The following is a 14,586-nucleotide window of genomic DNA, read 5'->3' on the forward strand; positions in this document are numbered from 1 at the left end:
ACATTCAGCCGCCTGTTAAATAGAAGCTGGCACACCTTAAAAGGCCTCTGATTAACCCCCAATTTCATGCTCTTCTAGTAGGCTTTTCCTGACATATTTTTAACTCTTCTCTTTTATTTTTTGAAAGTTTGATGCTAACACACCACCTGTTATTTTGAACTGTTTATCATTCCCACCACAGTTTCAACTGAAGAGAAACCCCCCTTGCCTCCGAAGCATGATCTTTCCACCACCATGCTTCACTTCAGGTAGGATATTTTTGTGGAGATGAAAAGTGATGTGTTTGCACGAAACATACCTTTTTGGAATTCTGGCTAAAAAGTTCAATCTTGGTTTCACTGCACCATAACAAACATGTGGTTTGACCGTGTGTTGTGGTCACAAAAACCGGGCATGTAAACTGGGGTGTGTAGACTTTTTGTATGCATGTAGTCAAGTACGACTCGGGCAAATACAACTGCTGACATGTTCAGATTTAATGCTAATCCCAACAATACACTGCGTCTTTTTCAACATTTTTGGGTGTTGCAATAACGTGGGTAAAAAAAATGTATTTTTAACCATCGGTTTGTTGACATAAAATATGATTGAATAGAATGCCTTTGTTCAAATTTTCAAAACAGCGCAATGTAAACTTTTCTGAAACTATACATTTAACTTCAACACATTTTAATCTTTGAATCACCTTGTAGGATTTGTTTTTCTTGCAGAATAAGATCATTGTTCTCTCCTTTTTATGATCACGCTACAGTGCGTTTTGATTCAGATGCAATCAGATTTAGAAATATACACTGTTTTTGCAGTTCTCAATCCTTCAGATCACGATACTCCACAAAGGTTCAATTGAGGCAACGGGACTCCTTTTGTTTATTGAATGTGCTGGGGAAGGGGGTGGGGGGGGGGGTCTTGTTTTCCAAAATGTTCAAAAAGGCTATGAGACCAATATTTTGTTTATTACTTCCATGTCAGTAATTCCTGAGCTGTTTGCCGGCATAATAAACATTGCTGTCTATCTTCATAAATTCCTTGGCAAGACACGTAAGAAAAGAAAGACAATTTACACAAAGCCGTCTATAATGACGCCTGTGCTGACCATATAAAGGCAACGCGAGCATCTCTTACTCTCTTTAGTCAAGATTCAGATCAATAACTTTTTTTCTTTAAGTGAATGAATCATCTCAATTAGCCAATGCTGAGCAGTACAATAAATGAGGGATTTATTCGAACAGACCAAGCGCACCCATTTGCTTTACACTTCACGCCCAAATCTACAGCATTTGTATGAGAGCCATAACTTTGTCTTTGGGGAATGGCAAATGACTACTTGTCGTCATGTGTGCACTTTGAAGACTTGTGCCCCCTCCCTCCCCCTCCGAAAGGCCAGAATGACTTCTTGCGTTTCGTGAAGGCGACACACTGTTTCTTTTCAGAGACATTTTGTACTTCATTTTTAATGCATTTTGTCCGCCGCCACAGTACATTTCTGACTCAGTTTGCCCTGCTAATTGATTTGACACGCTGGATCCAATGTCCTTTTCATGATAGTCAAACTTTACTATGACTTTTATGGACATATAATGTTTCCACATGCCCTCTTGTCACACAGTGCTGTGTGCGTGTGTGCGTGCGTGTGCGTGTGCGTGTGCGTGCGCGTGCGTGTGCGTGTGCGCGCGTGCCCCAAAAGCAAAATGCAATACAAATATTGAATTTAACATGGGGGAGGAAAAAAAAGGAATGCAACTCACCCCCCCCAAAAAACCTTACATCCTTGATTTGATGCTTTTTCCTACTTCATTTGCATATTTGTCGGTTTTCTTGAAAGTGACTTGATCTCTATTAATAGTCACGAGAGAATGTTAGTTATAACAATGCACCGGTTTGTCCTACGGGGGTCATGACCAGTTATATCTTGGGGATGTCGGTCACTCAGCAGCCTATTGTCTCATTACTGGGGGAGAAGGGAGCCAAAAATGTATCGGTCTGTTAAACACGCCTAATTATCATAATTATCACAACTTGACAAGGCTTCAGTAAGTCAAATGATCCCTCATGTGCTTCTATGTGTCCCTAATCGAGAATTTGCACGGCTGTGTTACACTGCCGTGTGTCTCCAACACATGTCCTTGCAGCTCTCATTGTTGCTGCATTTGATGAAGCTTTTTTTTTTTCCCCCAGGCGGTATTGTGTAGTTTCAAAAACGAAACAAAAAAAGACGCTCATCACATTTTAGCGCACTCATTATATGTGCAATCGGATTTGAAAGTTCATATTTCCATCTGCTTTTCGGGGCATTGAATGTGAACAACATGGCACCACTTTGTAAGGTGTTTACTGCCTTGTCGTAACACGCGGCCTGCAACATATTATTAAACATAATGCTGAATTAATAGGAATAAGCAACTAGTATAAATAATCCAATGCACAGGATTATTATACAATAAATGAAAACTGTAAAAAACAAAAGGGAAACCATTCTTGCAAATTTGTAAACACGTTTTGCAAAACGTAAAACTAAATTGTGTAAATGTAAAATTTGAAAAATGTAACACGATATATCTGAAAGAGGGGTAAAAAAAGATGAATGCTTGCCTCCTGTTGTCCATCTAATATCTTGGCAAGTGTAAACAGATCCATGATTTTTACGAGTGTAAGAAAATAATGTTTTGGCCCTCGGGGGGGGGGGGCCTCCATCAGTTTAATTGTTTTCATCTCTATGCTTTGCCTGTAAAGACTTTCATTATTTTTTCCAGACCACATTGCAAAGATACCATTAACAGGTTATGATTGCTATTTGCATGCTGTGTCACGCTTGTTTAAAAAAAAACCAATGAAAAAACCCTTAATGTTTCCACATTCCATATCATGTCATCCAAGCCATGCATTTACAATGGATATACAAGTAGTCTACACACCCCTGTTTGAATGCCTTTTTTTGTGGGGAACCCCCCCCCCCCCCAACCACCTCCAACTAAATAAGAAAACCTTTTATTTGTCTCACAATGGAGAAATTTGCAATCGACAGCAGCAAAATTTGGAGGGAAGAAAGTAGAAAAAAACCCCATCAAGTATTTGCATGCACAGATACATTTTTAAATGTATCTGGAATTTTTTTTTTTTCAATGAGTCATTTCACAACATTGCTCATCACTGAAGAAAACAATTCCTTCACTGAAGCATGATTGTCACAGCATCATATGTTTTGGGGCTGGTTTTCTTCCGCTGGAACCAGGGTCTTAGACACGGTGGAAGCAATTATGAACAATTCCAAAACAAAAAGCAGTGAGCGTTAGCACAAAACCTTCAGGCTTCTGCAAAAAGACAAAAAAAAAAACCTAAACTGCTAGAACACTCTGAAGTGTAGTTTGGATTAATCACAGGAACTTAAAATGCCACCAGGTAGATTGAGGTTAAATGTGATTGGTTCACTCAAAACATAGTCACATCCCAGTTATAAGAGGGTGTGCACAATTTTGCAATTTGATTCTTGGTTCCAGTTTTCTTATGACAAAAAGCTAGTATTTGACCAAGGGTATATAGACTTTTTATAGCCACAAGACTGTTTTAATTTGTATTAAACAAAGTCGAAGAAAAGTAAAATAATTTAAAAATGAATTTTAAGACCTTGGGGTCACTCAAAAATGTTCAATGTTCAAACTGCATGTAATATTAAGCTTAAAATAATATTTAGGAATAAAACCTAGTTTTTTAAAAAAATGAACACTTAGGCCTACTAAGCTACTGTATTTTGGTCACGGTAATGTTACTTGGGGAGTTTAAAGTATTTTTGCAGGTGGTACTTGGTGTAAAAAAGTTCGAGAAACATTGATTTCGATAATCTATTGCAGACAAGTAGACTGATAGTCGTCCCTCGAGGGAAATTAAGACAATCAAAAGACAATGTGTAGTTATGCTCTGAGCCTACAAGATATCAACCAGGTAAAAGCGTCAATCATTGCTTTTTAAAACCTGTGAAAAAGTTACATCCACCATAAGCTTGTGACATCGCAGCCAGATGACCCTCTTGAGGGCAAGCCACCATCCAGAGGAGCTAACTCGGGGTCCAATCAGAACGCCCCGCGACCTCTGGACGTCCGGAGACAGAACCAATCACCAGGCTCGCCTGCGAATTACAGGGGACAGCCACCACGGATAAAATTGGTTTGACTACCCCTCCGTCCTCCCAAAACATCCTCACAATCCTCAAAGGACGGCTTGCGAAACTCCATTAAGTTTGACGCCCAGAAGAACTTTGCCCAATTCGGTTCTTATTGACAGTTTTTTTATTGGTACGAACAACCTGTTGAGCGAGGAAAGCAGGCAGGCTTCACCCTGCAAATAAGGGGTGCTGCTGCACTTAGTTTCTTTTTTTGACAGGGCTGGGGATTCAAAACAAGAAAACAAGCATTTTGGAACGCACTTTTTTGGGGGGGGTGGGGGGCTGACAGACGATAAAGAGGCATGACAGCACTGGCAGGAGGTTTAACGAGAATGATGAGACCCGGTCCACACCAGAATTACGCACGGGGAGGCTATTCTCTGGAAGGTAAATCCATTTAAAAAAAATAAAAGCAAATCGATTATAGTATGTGGGTTTTGTTTATTTAACGCGAGGGCCTGTTGAATTGCCTCCTGCTATTTTACTACTTTCCCATCGTGTTAATATTTTTATGCATTTATATTTTGGGGCTGACCCCACTTCACTGGACCACAGTTTCCACCCCACTGGGCCAGGGTCGCGTCAACCAGCTCGGCGGCGTGTTCATCAACGGCCGGCCTCTGCCCAACCACATCCGCCACAAGATCGTGGAGATGGCCCATCACGGGGTCCGGCCCTGCGTCATCTCCCGCCAGCTGAGGGTCTCTCACGGCTGCGTGTCCAAGATCTTGTGCCGCTACCAGGAGACTGGATCCATTCGGCCCGGAGCCATCGGAGGGAGCAAGCCAAAGGTACGAATGCCATTCGACAGATTTGAAATAGTTATTTCGACGTGCATGAGACCTTAGTGCAGCACTTTTGCGATGTTTTTTTTTCTTTCTTCCATTTGTCATCGAGATAATTTCTTTAAATGGGGTTTTCATATTTTTTTGTATCGCAAAAATATAAACACAAACAGAATGTAAAACGATGCCCAACAACAATATATTCTTTTTCTTATCCGTTCCGTAATATATTGCTTCTAGAAATAAGCACCCTTTTTTTTTCCTGAAACATAAGCGCAACCGCATTTTGTCTGCATATGGAAAGTCAGATTATTATTTATTTCCCCCTGAAACATTATTGCATGCTCAAACAAAAACGAAACATGCAATTTAGGAGCAGAAATCTGCTCATATATGCTGGATTAAAAAAAGGTTTTTAATTTTCTTTTATTTTGGAGCATTATTCCGTGTCTGTCGGAGTAATCATCAGCGTTTTCCCCTCAGAAATATAAGCACAAACAGCAATTGATAAACATGGTGCATGTAAAAAGTGACTTGTTATTCTACGTTAAAAATATGCATGATTTATTTTTGCAGAAATATGAGCTCAAAGGGCATTCAAAATGCTATATATAAAAAGACAGCATGTTTTTTCAATTCTTATTTTGATATTAAAATAATGTTGCATGCTTATAGAAATAATTATGTGAACTCCAATAATTAATGCTGTACTGTATATAAAAATCGAACATGTTTTTGTTATTCCTCGTTTCTAATAAAGTTCATATATTGCATGCTAATAGAAACAACCATGCTTTTTATTACAAGTCATTTCTTGAATGCGAGTCGCTCTTCACTTTCACTAAGATACCGAAAACTAAATCATGTGTATTCTTTTAGAGAAATGTGAGCACTGGCATTTTTATGAAGTGCTAAATATAAAAAAAGTGATCGTGTTTTTATTATTCGTTCCTCATAAAGCAAAGTGCTTCTCCAGAATTGGACAAGAAGATTGAAGAGTACAAGAGGGAAAACCCGGGAATGTTCAGCTGGGAAATTAGGGACAAGTTATTAAAAGATGGCATCTGTGATAGAAACAGCGTTCCTTCAGGTAAATAAAAAAAAAAGTTCATTTCTGCTTCCATAACGTTTGGATTTTTCCTTCAATGATTTTTTTCTTCTTCCCAATTAAAGTGAGTGCCATCAGTCGCGTTATGAGGTCCAAATTCGGCAGTTTGGGTGACGACGATGAGGATGGTGATGAGGTGGTGAAGAGGGAGATGGAGGACAACGAACCGAGGACTAAACACAGCATCGATGGCATCCTGGGGGACAGATGTAAGTTTTCTTCCGTATTTTCGTGTCACACTACACGCGATAGTCGGAACCTCCGCGTTCGTTTTTGTAAAAAACGAAACTGCACACTTCTTTCTCCGAACTTTGTGCACGATCAAAATCTTGACAGAAGTCGGTCAAAACTCACAATTCCGTTTGAGGCCGAACGAAGCAAAGTGGGTGATGAATTATTCGTATTTATGCAAAAAAAAAAAAAAGGCAGTTCGATTGGTGGAAATGGAGCGGAGCCAATTGATTGACACCTGTTGATTTAAGACCTGTTGCATTGTCTTTCCCCTCGAGGAAATGGAGGCTCAATGGAGTTAATGATTGATGAAGACTGTAACTCCCTGCGGTGTCCTTGTAAAATCACTGCACGTTCGTGCACATATTTCACGTCGACGCCCGGTTAAATTCCCCCTTCGGATAAGCGGTTCAGAAAACTTACGACTGGGATGGACGTTTGAAAAGATTGCCTTCAACCGATGTAAACACCAAAACAGGTGATTTGAGCTCAGTTTTGTGAGTCCAAATTGCGCATTTAGCGCTTTTGTCACTGCTCTGTGCACAAGGAAACGCGTTCCTCGCCCCAAGATTCAAATCCCAACCTTTGCTTCTTCACTTTCATCTCCAACAAGGAATGACTCCCCCCCCCCCATCTTTTTTTTTTTTTTTTTTTCTCGAACCGCCTCGGGCGCCAACATTCATTCATTATCTGGGGGGCAATTCGCATCCCGAAACTTCACCGAACAGCTCCTATTCAGAAATGACTTTTACTACATCGCAAATAAGCAGTTTAATACGTGCGCCCTATTGATGTCAAATGAAAACGTTTTACGTGTATGACAACATTGTCAAATCAATAATAACCTGGTAGAATTGTCAGATAGTATAATTTGTCGTCGATCTAAAATTATGTTTACAGCAATTTAAGACCCACACAATTTCCTCTTGTTTATTCTCATTTCCCTGATTTATTTCCTTTCAATAAAATCAAAAAGGGCATGGAAAAGTTTAGCATTAAACTGAAACTATGGAAAATATAATGCAATGTGACAAATAAGATTATAGATAGCCAAATAGCTAGCTAATGAGCAGCTACATAAATACATATTTTCACAGCGTCAGCCACTTAGAGCATCACGGATATGCTTAATGTTCAGCGATTAAAAATGAATCGCTAAACAATTTAAAAAAAAAGGCACACGGGGAAACATTTTTAAAATACAATATATCAAATCAAGTAAGCTAATATCTAAAAATCTTGGACTTTTCTAGAGTTTGTTGATGAACTGCTTCTATGAAGTATTTACATCAAATAGACGAAATCCTACAAACAGCTTTCGTCCCATTCATATACAGAACAGCAGTATATCTTTCTTGTGTCTCTTTGTGGAAGTAGTTGTTGTTTTTCCCTTTTATGGCTGCTCATTAGAATATGAAAAGGGAGCTTTCGGGGCCAGGGAGCAGGGGGGTGACTCAAGGAGAGTGTCTTCTGGCCAAATATTGATTAAGTAGGTGTTTGCAGAGGCCATTGTTGCGGCGCAGAGAGGCCTGTTGCTCTCTGCCCCTTTCTCCTCCAGCGCTATTGTTGCCTTTCCTTAACTGCTCACATCAAAGCTGACTCATTTAGATTTATCTGTCTGGGAAAAGGACTGCAAAAAGGTTTGGGAGATGCATCCAAAGTGCTGGTCCGGTTTGCCTTGGGGTCTGCATGGAATTAGCGAGCGGGTCTGTCAGGCTGTTGTTTGTGTTTTGGACGTTAAGCGTGTGCAGAATTTCAACCGCAGCGGTGGAGTGAGTTGTTTGTGTTTATTTATGGCATTTGAGTACGCGCAGCTTTTGAATTCACAATGAGGCAATCCATTAAAGACCCTGTAAGGTTCATTCAAAAATGTGTTTGTAAATACATTTGCAGGTTATTGTAGAAAATGTGCAAAGACTAGGAACTATGTAGTGCTAAATTATGGAGCTACTGCATTCAACTGTTTTTCACCATTTTGTTTTTGGGGCTTGGCTTAGCATCCGGCATGAGTCCCTCTTCCTCTGATCCGCAGATGATTATTTGTTAGCTCACGTGCTAACTGGTGTTTAGTGATGACCTAATATTCTAGATGAAGTCGCATTCACACGTACTTTTTTTTTTTAAATCATACAAATTTGGCAGAGTTGTTCACCACGTTTTTCGCTGCGGTGTGACAAATTTAGAAGGCATATTTTATTTCACTTGACAGGGACTTTAAGTGATAGCATCCTCGCTTCTGTTTACTACTGTTTGCATTTTAGCCTCATTGAACTAATTCAAGCAGGCCGAGAAAGAGGAGTCGCCACTCTTGCAAATATCCATTTATGGCAGCGGGGGGAGAAGGGAGGGAAAAGAACAGCTCAGAAATGCAAACAGTCAAAGGGATATAACTTTTTCTTTTCAAGGGAGTCCCGCCGTGCCGCGTTGAATGAGGGCCCGCTTCTTTCAAATGTGCCATGGTGAACGCAGTCAACATGTAATAATTGCTCTCATTGAGGTGCATTCCAGCAATCTGCCGCCATTCTGCAGCCTCAATTGTGCAGCGGGGCAGGCGAGCAACCCCGAGGGCTCGAAGGAATCAAGCTTTGACAAAAACATGAAAGATTGCACCGCTTTTCTCGCTAAGGAGACTAAGGAGAGCGGGACTTTGTTTGTGTCAACACGCCGACTCCCCGCAACTTTGGCGCGAGGTAGATTTGGAGCAAGCGAGGTGAAACCGTAATCCAATTCGAAAGCTTTCTAACAACCGAGAACATAAACAGCAGCATTTTTACAGCCGGGCCGCAACCTTATTAAGTGGTGACGGCGCTTCCATGGTGAATGTGTTTCAATATGGGATGTTTAGCGAGACAGTCGGCCTCAGTGTAGCTAGCGGAATGTCTGCTCGAACGGCTACAGTTCCGTTTTTCCTCTCAGGGCACGGGAACAATTTCTATGCGGGCTTCGTTCTCTTGTGTTTTTGGGGCTTATAATGGCAGTTTCGTCAAGAGGCCCGCTTTGAAAATAGTTTACGGGAACTGTGCCAAAGTCTTAAGCCTCGATCGTAGCATTGTTGATTTTGTGTCATTTTTCACCGCAGCTTTGATGTTGACATAGTAAAATAGGACACATTTCATTTCGAGGCAAGTTCCAGCAATTTGATGTTTAGTTATCAGTATGTGCAGTTTAAGGATAGAACTACAGTATATGCTACACAAACACTGTAGAATTAGGCTCCAAAGTAGTCATATCCTGACCAACTTTGATTGAAAAAATGTCGATATGACTGAAATGAATATCGTATGGCTGAAAATAATACAAGAACGTGGCAAATGACTGTAATATGTGAAAGATTGAGAGTGTGCAATATTTTGCCAAATTTCCTTTTTTTTTTATTTTTATTTTTTAAAATTTAGAAAACAAATTTGACAAAAAGTTCTACAACCAAAACTATTCATATCCCTCCGTCCAGGCACTTGGAGTTGATTAGAAAGCTCTTGACCACGTGTGTCAAACCCAAGGCCCTGGGGTCAGATTTGGACAGCCACATCATTTTATTTGGACCACGAAAGCAAATGATGTGACTTCATGTTTCTTTCTAAAATATCAAAAGTGCAAATTCTCTTCACTTAAAAAAGAAAAAGTGAAATATTGCAAACATTTCTTTTTGTTACCAATCCCCTTTTAAAATAAATTAATATATTTAGGCGGTACTCGAGTTTGCTGGATATTAGCATGATTTTTTTTTAGAATGGTTTTTCCAATCACGTCAGAGATATGAAACATTTTTACGAATGTAAAACAAAATAGAAACATGAAATAAATATATCTTGCAATGTTGCTAACACTTGCTAGCTTGTTTTGGCAGTGTGTTGTTAAAATAAAAAAATAAAGATGATGGCCAGGATATAAATCCTTTTGGGTTCAACTGTAATGTATTATCATTGGATTTGTATTATATTGCCAAACAATTTCGTCATATCCAGGAAAAAATCATTTCCTGTGTACCACCGCAAAAGCAACACGTCTGACTTTTGCACGTTACTGTATGTATACAGAGTGCTGGAATTCCTTCACACTGTCCCACTTCTCTTATATAAACACACTTAACACTTTCATTGGAATGATTCTCAAAACTCTGCACCCCCCCCCCCCCCCCCCCCTCCACTGAAAAAAGAGTGAAAGCAAATCCACTCGAGCTGATCTGCAACTGAATGCGACTCTATGCTTCATTAAAGCCTCTTTCTCTGTTGGCACCAGCATTGTGATCCTCCCAATATTAATTCAAAGGACAATTAATGAATTCAGGCCAACTTTGAAGTAATGGGCCGGGGTCTCGCCCTGTGCCGGCCCCCTCAGCACTGATGTACTCTCCTCCGCATTCTCCCCGCTAACCCCAGAGACAGCGTGAAGTGGCTGAAAGAGAAGCCATGAGCAATGGAAGGTCAAGGAGAGGAGCCCCAGTAGAAAAGGAGCTCTCTATTTCCTTGGAAGTATTAGCCAAGCAAAACTCTCTGATGGTGAGGATAAAGGAGCGGGAAGAGAAAAAAAAGGGGTGGGGGGGGCGAGGGGACTCTGCAAAGAGGAGCACAATGGGATAGTTAATTGACTAAAGCCAGACAGCGTTGTCAATCACTTAACTTTGTTTAGCCTACCTTCTCTTTTTTTCCTCTCCCTTTTTGCCCTTTTTTTTTTTTTTTATCAGTGGGCACATTGTGGACATGCCAGCACCGCTGGGCCCATGTTTTGAGTTATGCCTTTTTGATTCAGTCCTTAAAGTCATCGATACTGGAAGTTCGCAGCCTCATACAGTTTGAATTTGCCTTTGCCACCACAATGGAGTTGAAATTTTATACTTGACTTGCATATGGATTGTTTTATTTCAAGTTTCATTGAAGAGGCTTCACAAAAATATGCCATTTACCATTTTGGAATTGCAGCGATTTTATTCAGAGTCCCGCATCGCCTTTGGAGAATATCAATTCCTTGCCCTCATAAATGAAAAAAAAAAATGATTACAAATATGTAAACCGTCAACATATTTATGAACACCTGAAAGTGAAGCTACTGTGCATAAAGTAGAAATGCATTCCATTCTAAAATGACCTAAACCTGAAAGTACATTTTTATATTTCAAATCCGTGGCGGTGATTTTTTAAAGGTAAAATCCCTAAAAAGTGTCATTGTTTAAATTACGTCTCGGCCTAACTGGAGTTAAAAGGGGACTGAGGGAAAAGTGTAGGAATGCGAAGGTTGGTTCTGCCTCTGTGAGGTGGACTTGGAGGGTCGGCAGCGAGGTTGGTGATCTTTGCAGCAAAAGTGCGCAAGAGCTGTGAAAAGGTCAGGGGCTAACCAAGGGTCACTTGACTGTTAAAACTATCAGGCCCCATGGAGGAGGTTAGAATAATGTTTAGGGAAAGGAAAACTATTGGCCTCGCCGCTCATGTCTCATGTCGGAGGCCGTTTTCTCATTGGGCATTTAGAAGTAAAATCAGCTCAAACGAGTTGTTTGTTCACATGGTTTCAGGACTGCAAACAAACAAACAAAAATGGACCTCAAAGCAAAGGTCGCGCTGAGAATAGTACACGCACAACTGTACAGTTTACACCAATGAGTGGAAAATATTGGCAGTAACTCATGTGTTATGTTTCAGTAGTTTAGTTACTTCATGTTTTCATCTTTGAATTAGCTTGAGCTTTAGCATTAGCATGTTTAGCGTACAAAAATCTGCAGCATGATTGAGAGAATCTGAGGAACCCCCCCCCCCCCCAAAAACAAATTAATATACTGTATATACCTGTACATACATTTTCACTGATTGTGGATGGCGTTCATTGTAGTTGGTTTGCATATATTGTATACCGTCCATCCATCCATTTTCCGAACCGCTTGATCCTCACTAGGGTCGCGGGGGGTGCTGGAGCCTATCCCAGCCATCTCCGGGCAGTAGGCGGGGGACACCCTGAATCAGTTGCCAGCCAATCGCAGGGCACACAGAGACGAACAACCATCCACGCCCACACTCACACCTAGGGACAATTTAGAGCGTCCAACCAGCCTGACATGCATGTATTTTATTTTTTTTAATGACGACATCACCAGCATGTGACTTGTCATATATATTTCAGGTTTTTTTTCAGATCACTGTGATCTTTTTTTTTTTTTTTTTGGACAACATTCCAATTAAATTGTTCCAAAAGACTATAATTAGCCCTTCTTTGAAATGTCCCTTCAGTCTCATTTAGTCAGCGCATTGGAGGCTTGGATGTGGTTATTTCTGGTCGTCTGTCTCGCGCAAACCCAAGCAGGCTAGTTAGTGGCCATTTGAATGGAACACGCCACCTGTTGCTGCGTCCCGCGCGGGCTCTCCGCTGCTTGCTTTGTCTCTGCCCCGAGGGTGGAAGTACCACCGTGAAAGTGTCACCTAACCGCACCACAAGTGGAACTAAATAATCAGCGCCGAACACCGGGCACATATAATGCCCATGTGGTGCCATTGGTGGATTTTGTTTGTCAGCGATATTAGAAAGAGAGACATTTTTCAACGTCGTATCACCCGCTAGCTCTTTCTAAAGCGCCAACCGCCTTTGGACTTATTCACTCAATCTTTTTATGTCCATCATCATCATCATCACCATCACCCCCCGGTTTCCCATGAAGGCAGCTGCAGGTTTCTGCATGGGGGCTCTTTAGCAAGTCAAGTGAGCAGCCCACTGACTCCCACCCAACACCCCTCCCCCCTCCTCCTCGTCCCCCCGCCCCTTAACTGTTCACTCCAGCTGAGCCTATAAGCTGTCAGTTAACTATTCTTTTCCTCCCATGCATCTGCTCTACGTGGGCCTGCCAATATTTTATTCAGGGTGCCGACTCGCACTCTGAGCTGTGGGATGAATAGAGCCAGATCTACTTCCCTGGGCAAATAACTAGTTCATTTGTCTCTTCTGCCCTTTGTTTTTCATTGGCAACACATGTCACAGGCTCAATTACCTTCTCTATTAACAACCCTTGGGAGGAAGGGCAAGCCGGCCCCTACCGAGGCGAGGCTGTAAAGTGGCCCATATGCTGCGCTTCTCTTTTCCTTTCCGTCACAATCACTTTTCATTTCGCTCTCACTGTCCGCCTAACCTCTCCGCACCCGATTCATACAGGGGGCTTGCTTTGGTAATAGAAATAGAAAACCTTTATTGTCGTATGGTGCAGCTACCAAATTGAGGTGCAGCCCCAAGTTGAGATGATTAAAATATAGTGGCAGGAGAAAATACAGAGATAAAAAGTAGACTAAGATAAGCAGTGTGGCACAATATCCTCAACTTTAAATAAGATTTTCATTTTAAGATTTCATTTATTATGATCTCCCGTTGGGAAATACCCTGCTCTATATTATAAAAAAAATTAATGTCAGCGCAATATGGAGTAAGGCATGGATGGTCCACTTTAATGATGGGGGGGGGGGGCCCAATTTTCATCAGTGCTCCTGGGGAGCTACATAGGACCACACAGTTTCTTACCACAAGTATGACAAAAATGCTGTAGATTGAATACCTTTTTTTTAAAATCAAGGGGCCACTCAGAGTGTGGTCTTGGGCCGTATGTGGCCCATGGGCTGCCAGTTTCTGGGCGCTGGGATAAGCGTTGGTGTTACTGAGTTCAATACAGTGCTGCTGACCTCCTCTGTTCATTTGCAAGATGATACAGATGGTATCATTTTATTTTTTTGCCAGCTCCAGAGTATATCATACTCATCTTTAAATTTTGATGATGCTCCAAAGTTTCATCCATACTGTGTTGCATTCCTTCATGTTTTTTGTTGGCTTGCTTGCCTTTATGCCCTATTGTTGATTTTTTTTCTTTTTTGGATGAATCAATGCTACAGGTGCAGTTCAAGAAACTGGATGTTACTTAAATTACCCTGATTAACCCTCAGGAGATAATCTCCCCCAGCCTGATCAGTGCCGAAGCTTCGGTGGCGGCTCAGTCGCCTAATCCACCCGTTTTTGAGCGCGATATTGAGCCCCAACAATTTGCAAAAGTGCTAACCTGTTGAATTCGCCCTATGCACGACAAAGTCTCCGCTATCAATCCAGTTGTCGCATGCTTGTTATGATCCGATTAACCCACATCTTATAAATGTCTGTTTTACGGATCATTCTGCAGTAGCCCCAATTTCCGCCCCCGCAGTAATAATCTATCTCGCCATTAAGATTCTTGTCGGAGCCACCGCCAAACTGTGAGCGGCCATGAAGTATTTTCAGCTCCCCAGAGCTTTAGCTCCAGCGTAAAATTTGATTTGGGTGTTTAAGTAAGGAGGGCGAGGCCTCCCTTTGTG

The 14,586-nt window shown here is 41.3% G+C and overlaps 1 protein-coding gene across 4 annotated transcripts in view; it reads left to right on the forward strand.

Annotated features, from left to right (window-relative positions):
* Positions 1-14,586, forward strand: part of pax3a (paired box 3a) — a 37,113-nt gene that overhangs the window by 10,512 nt on the left and 12,015 nt on the right. For 3 of the 4 annotated variants that reach the window (XM_086128727.1, XM_086128728.1, XM_086128730.1), the window contains 4 exons: positions 182-248; positions 4,712-4,947; positions 5,902-6,031; positions 6,115-6,258. In XM_086128727.1, coding sequence (XP_085984853.1) covers positions 182-248; positions 4,712-4,947; positions 5,902-6,031; positions 6,115-6,258 — 577 coding nt within the window. Of the gene's footprint in view, positions 1-181; positions 249-3,716; positions 4,544-4,711; positions 4,948-5,901; positions 6,032-6,114; positions 6,259-14,586 lie in introns of those variants that run through there. The other variant, XM_086128729.1, reaches the window with a different exon arrangement.

The sequence above is a fragment of the Hippocampus guttulatus genome, chromosome 14, assembly GCF_054856545.1.
Source record: "Hippocampus guttulatus isolate MCC_2025c chromosome 14, RoL_Hgut_1.0, whole genome shotgun sequence".
NCBI lineage: Eukaryota > Metazoa > Chordata > Actinopteri > Syngnathiformes > Syngnathidae > Hippocampus > Hippocampus guttulatus.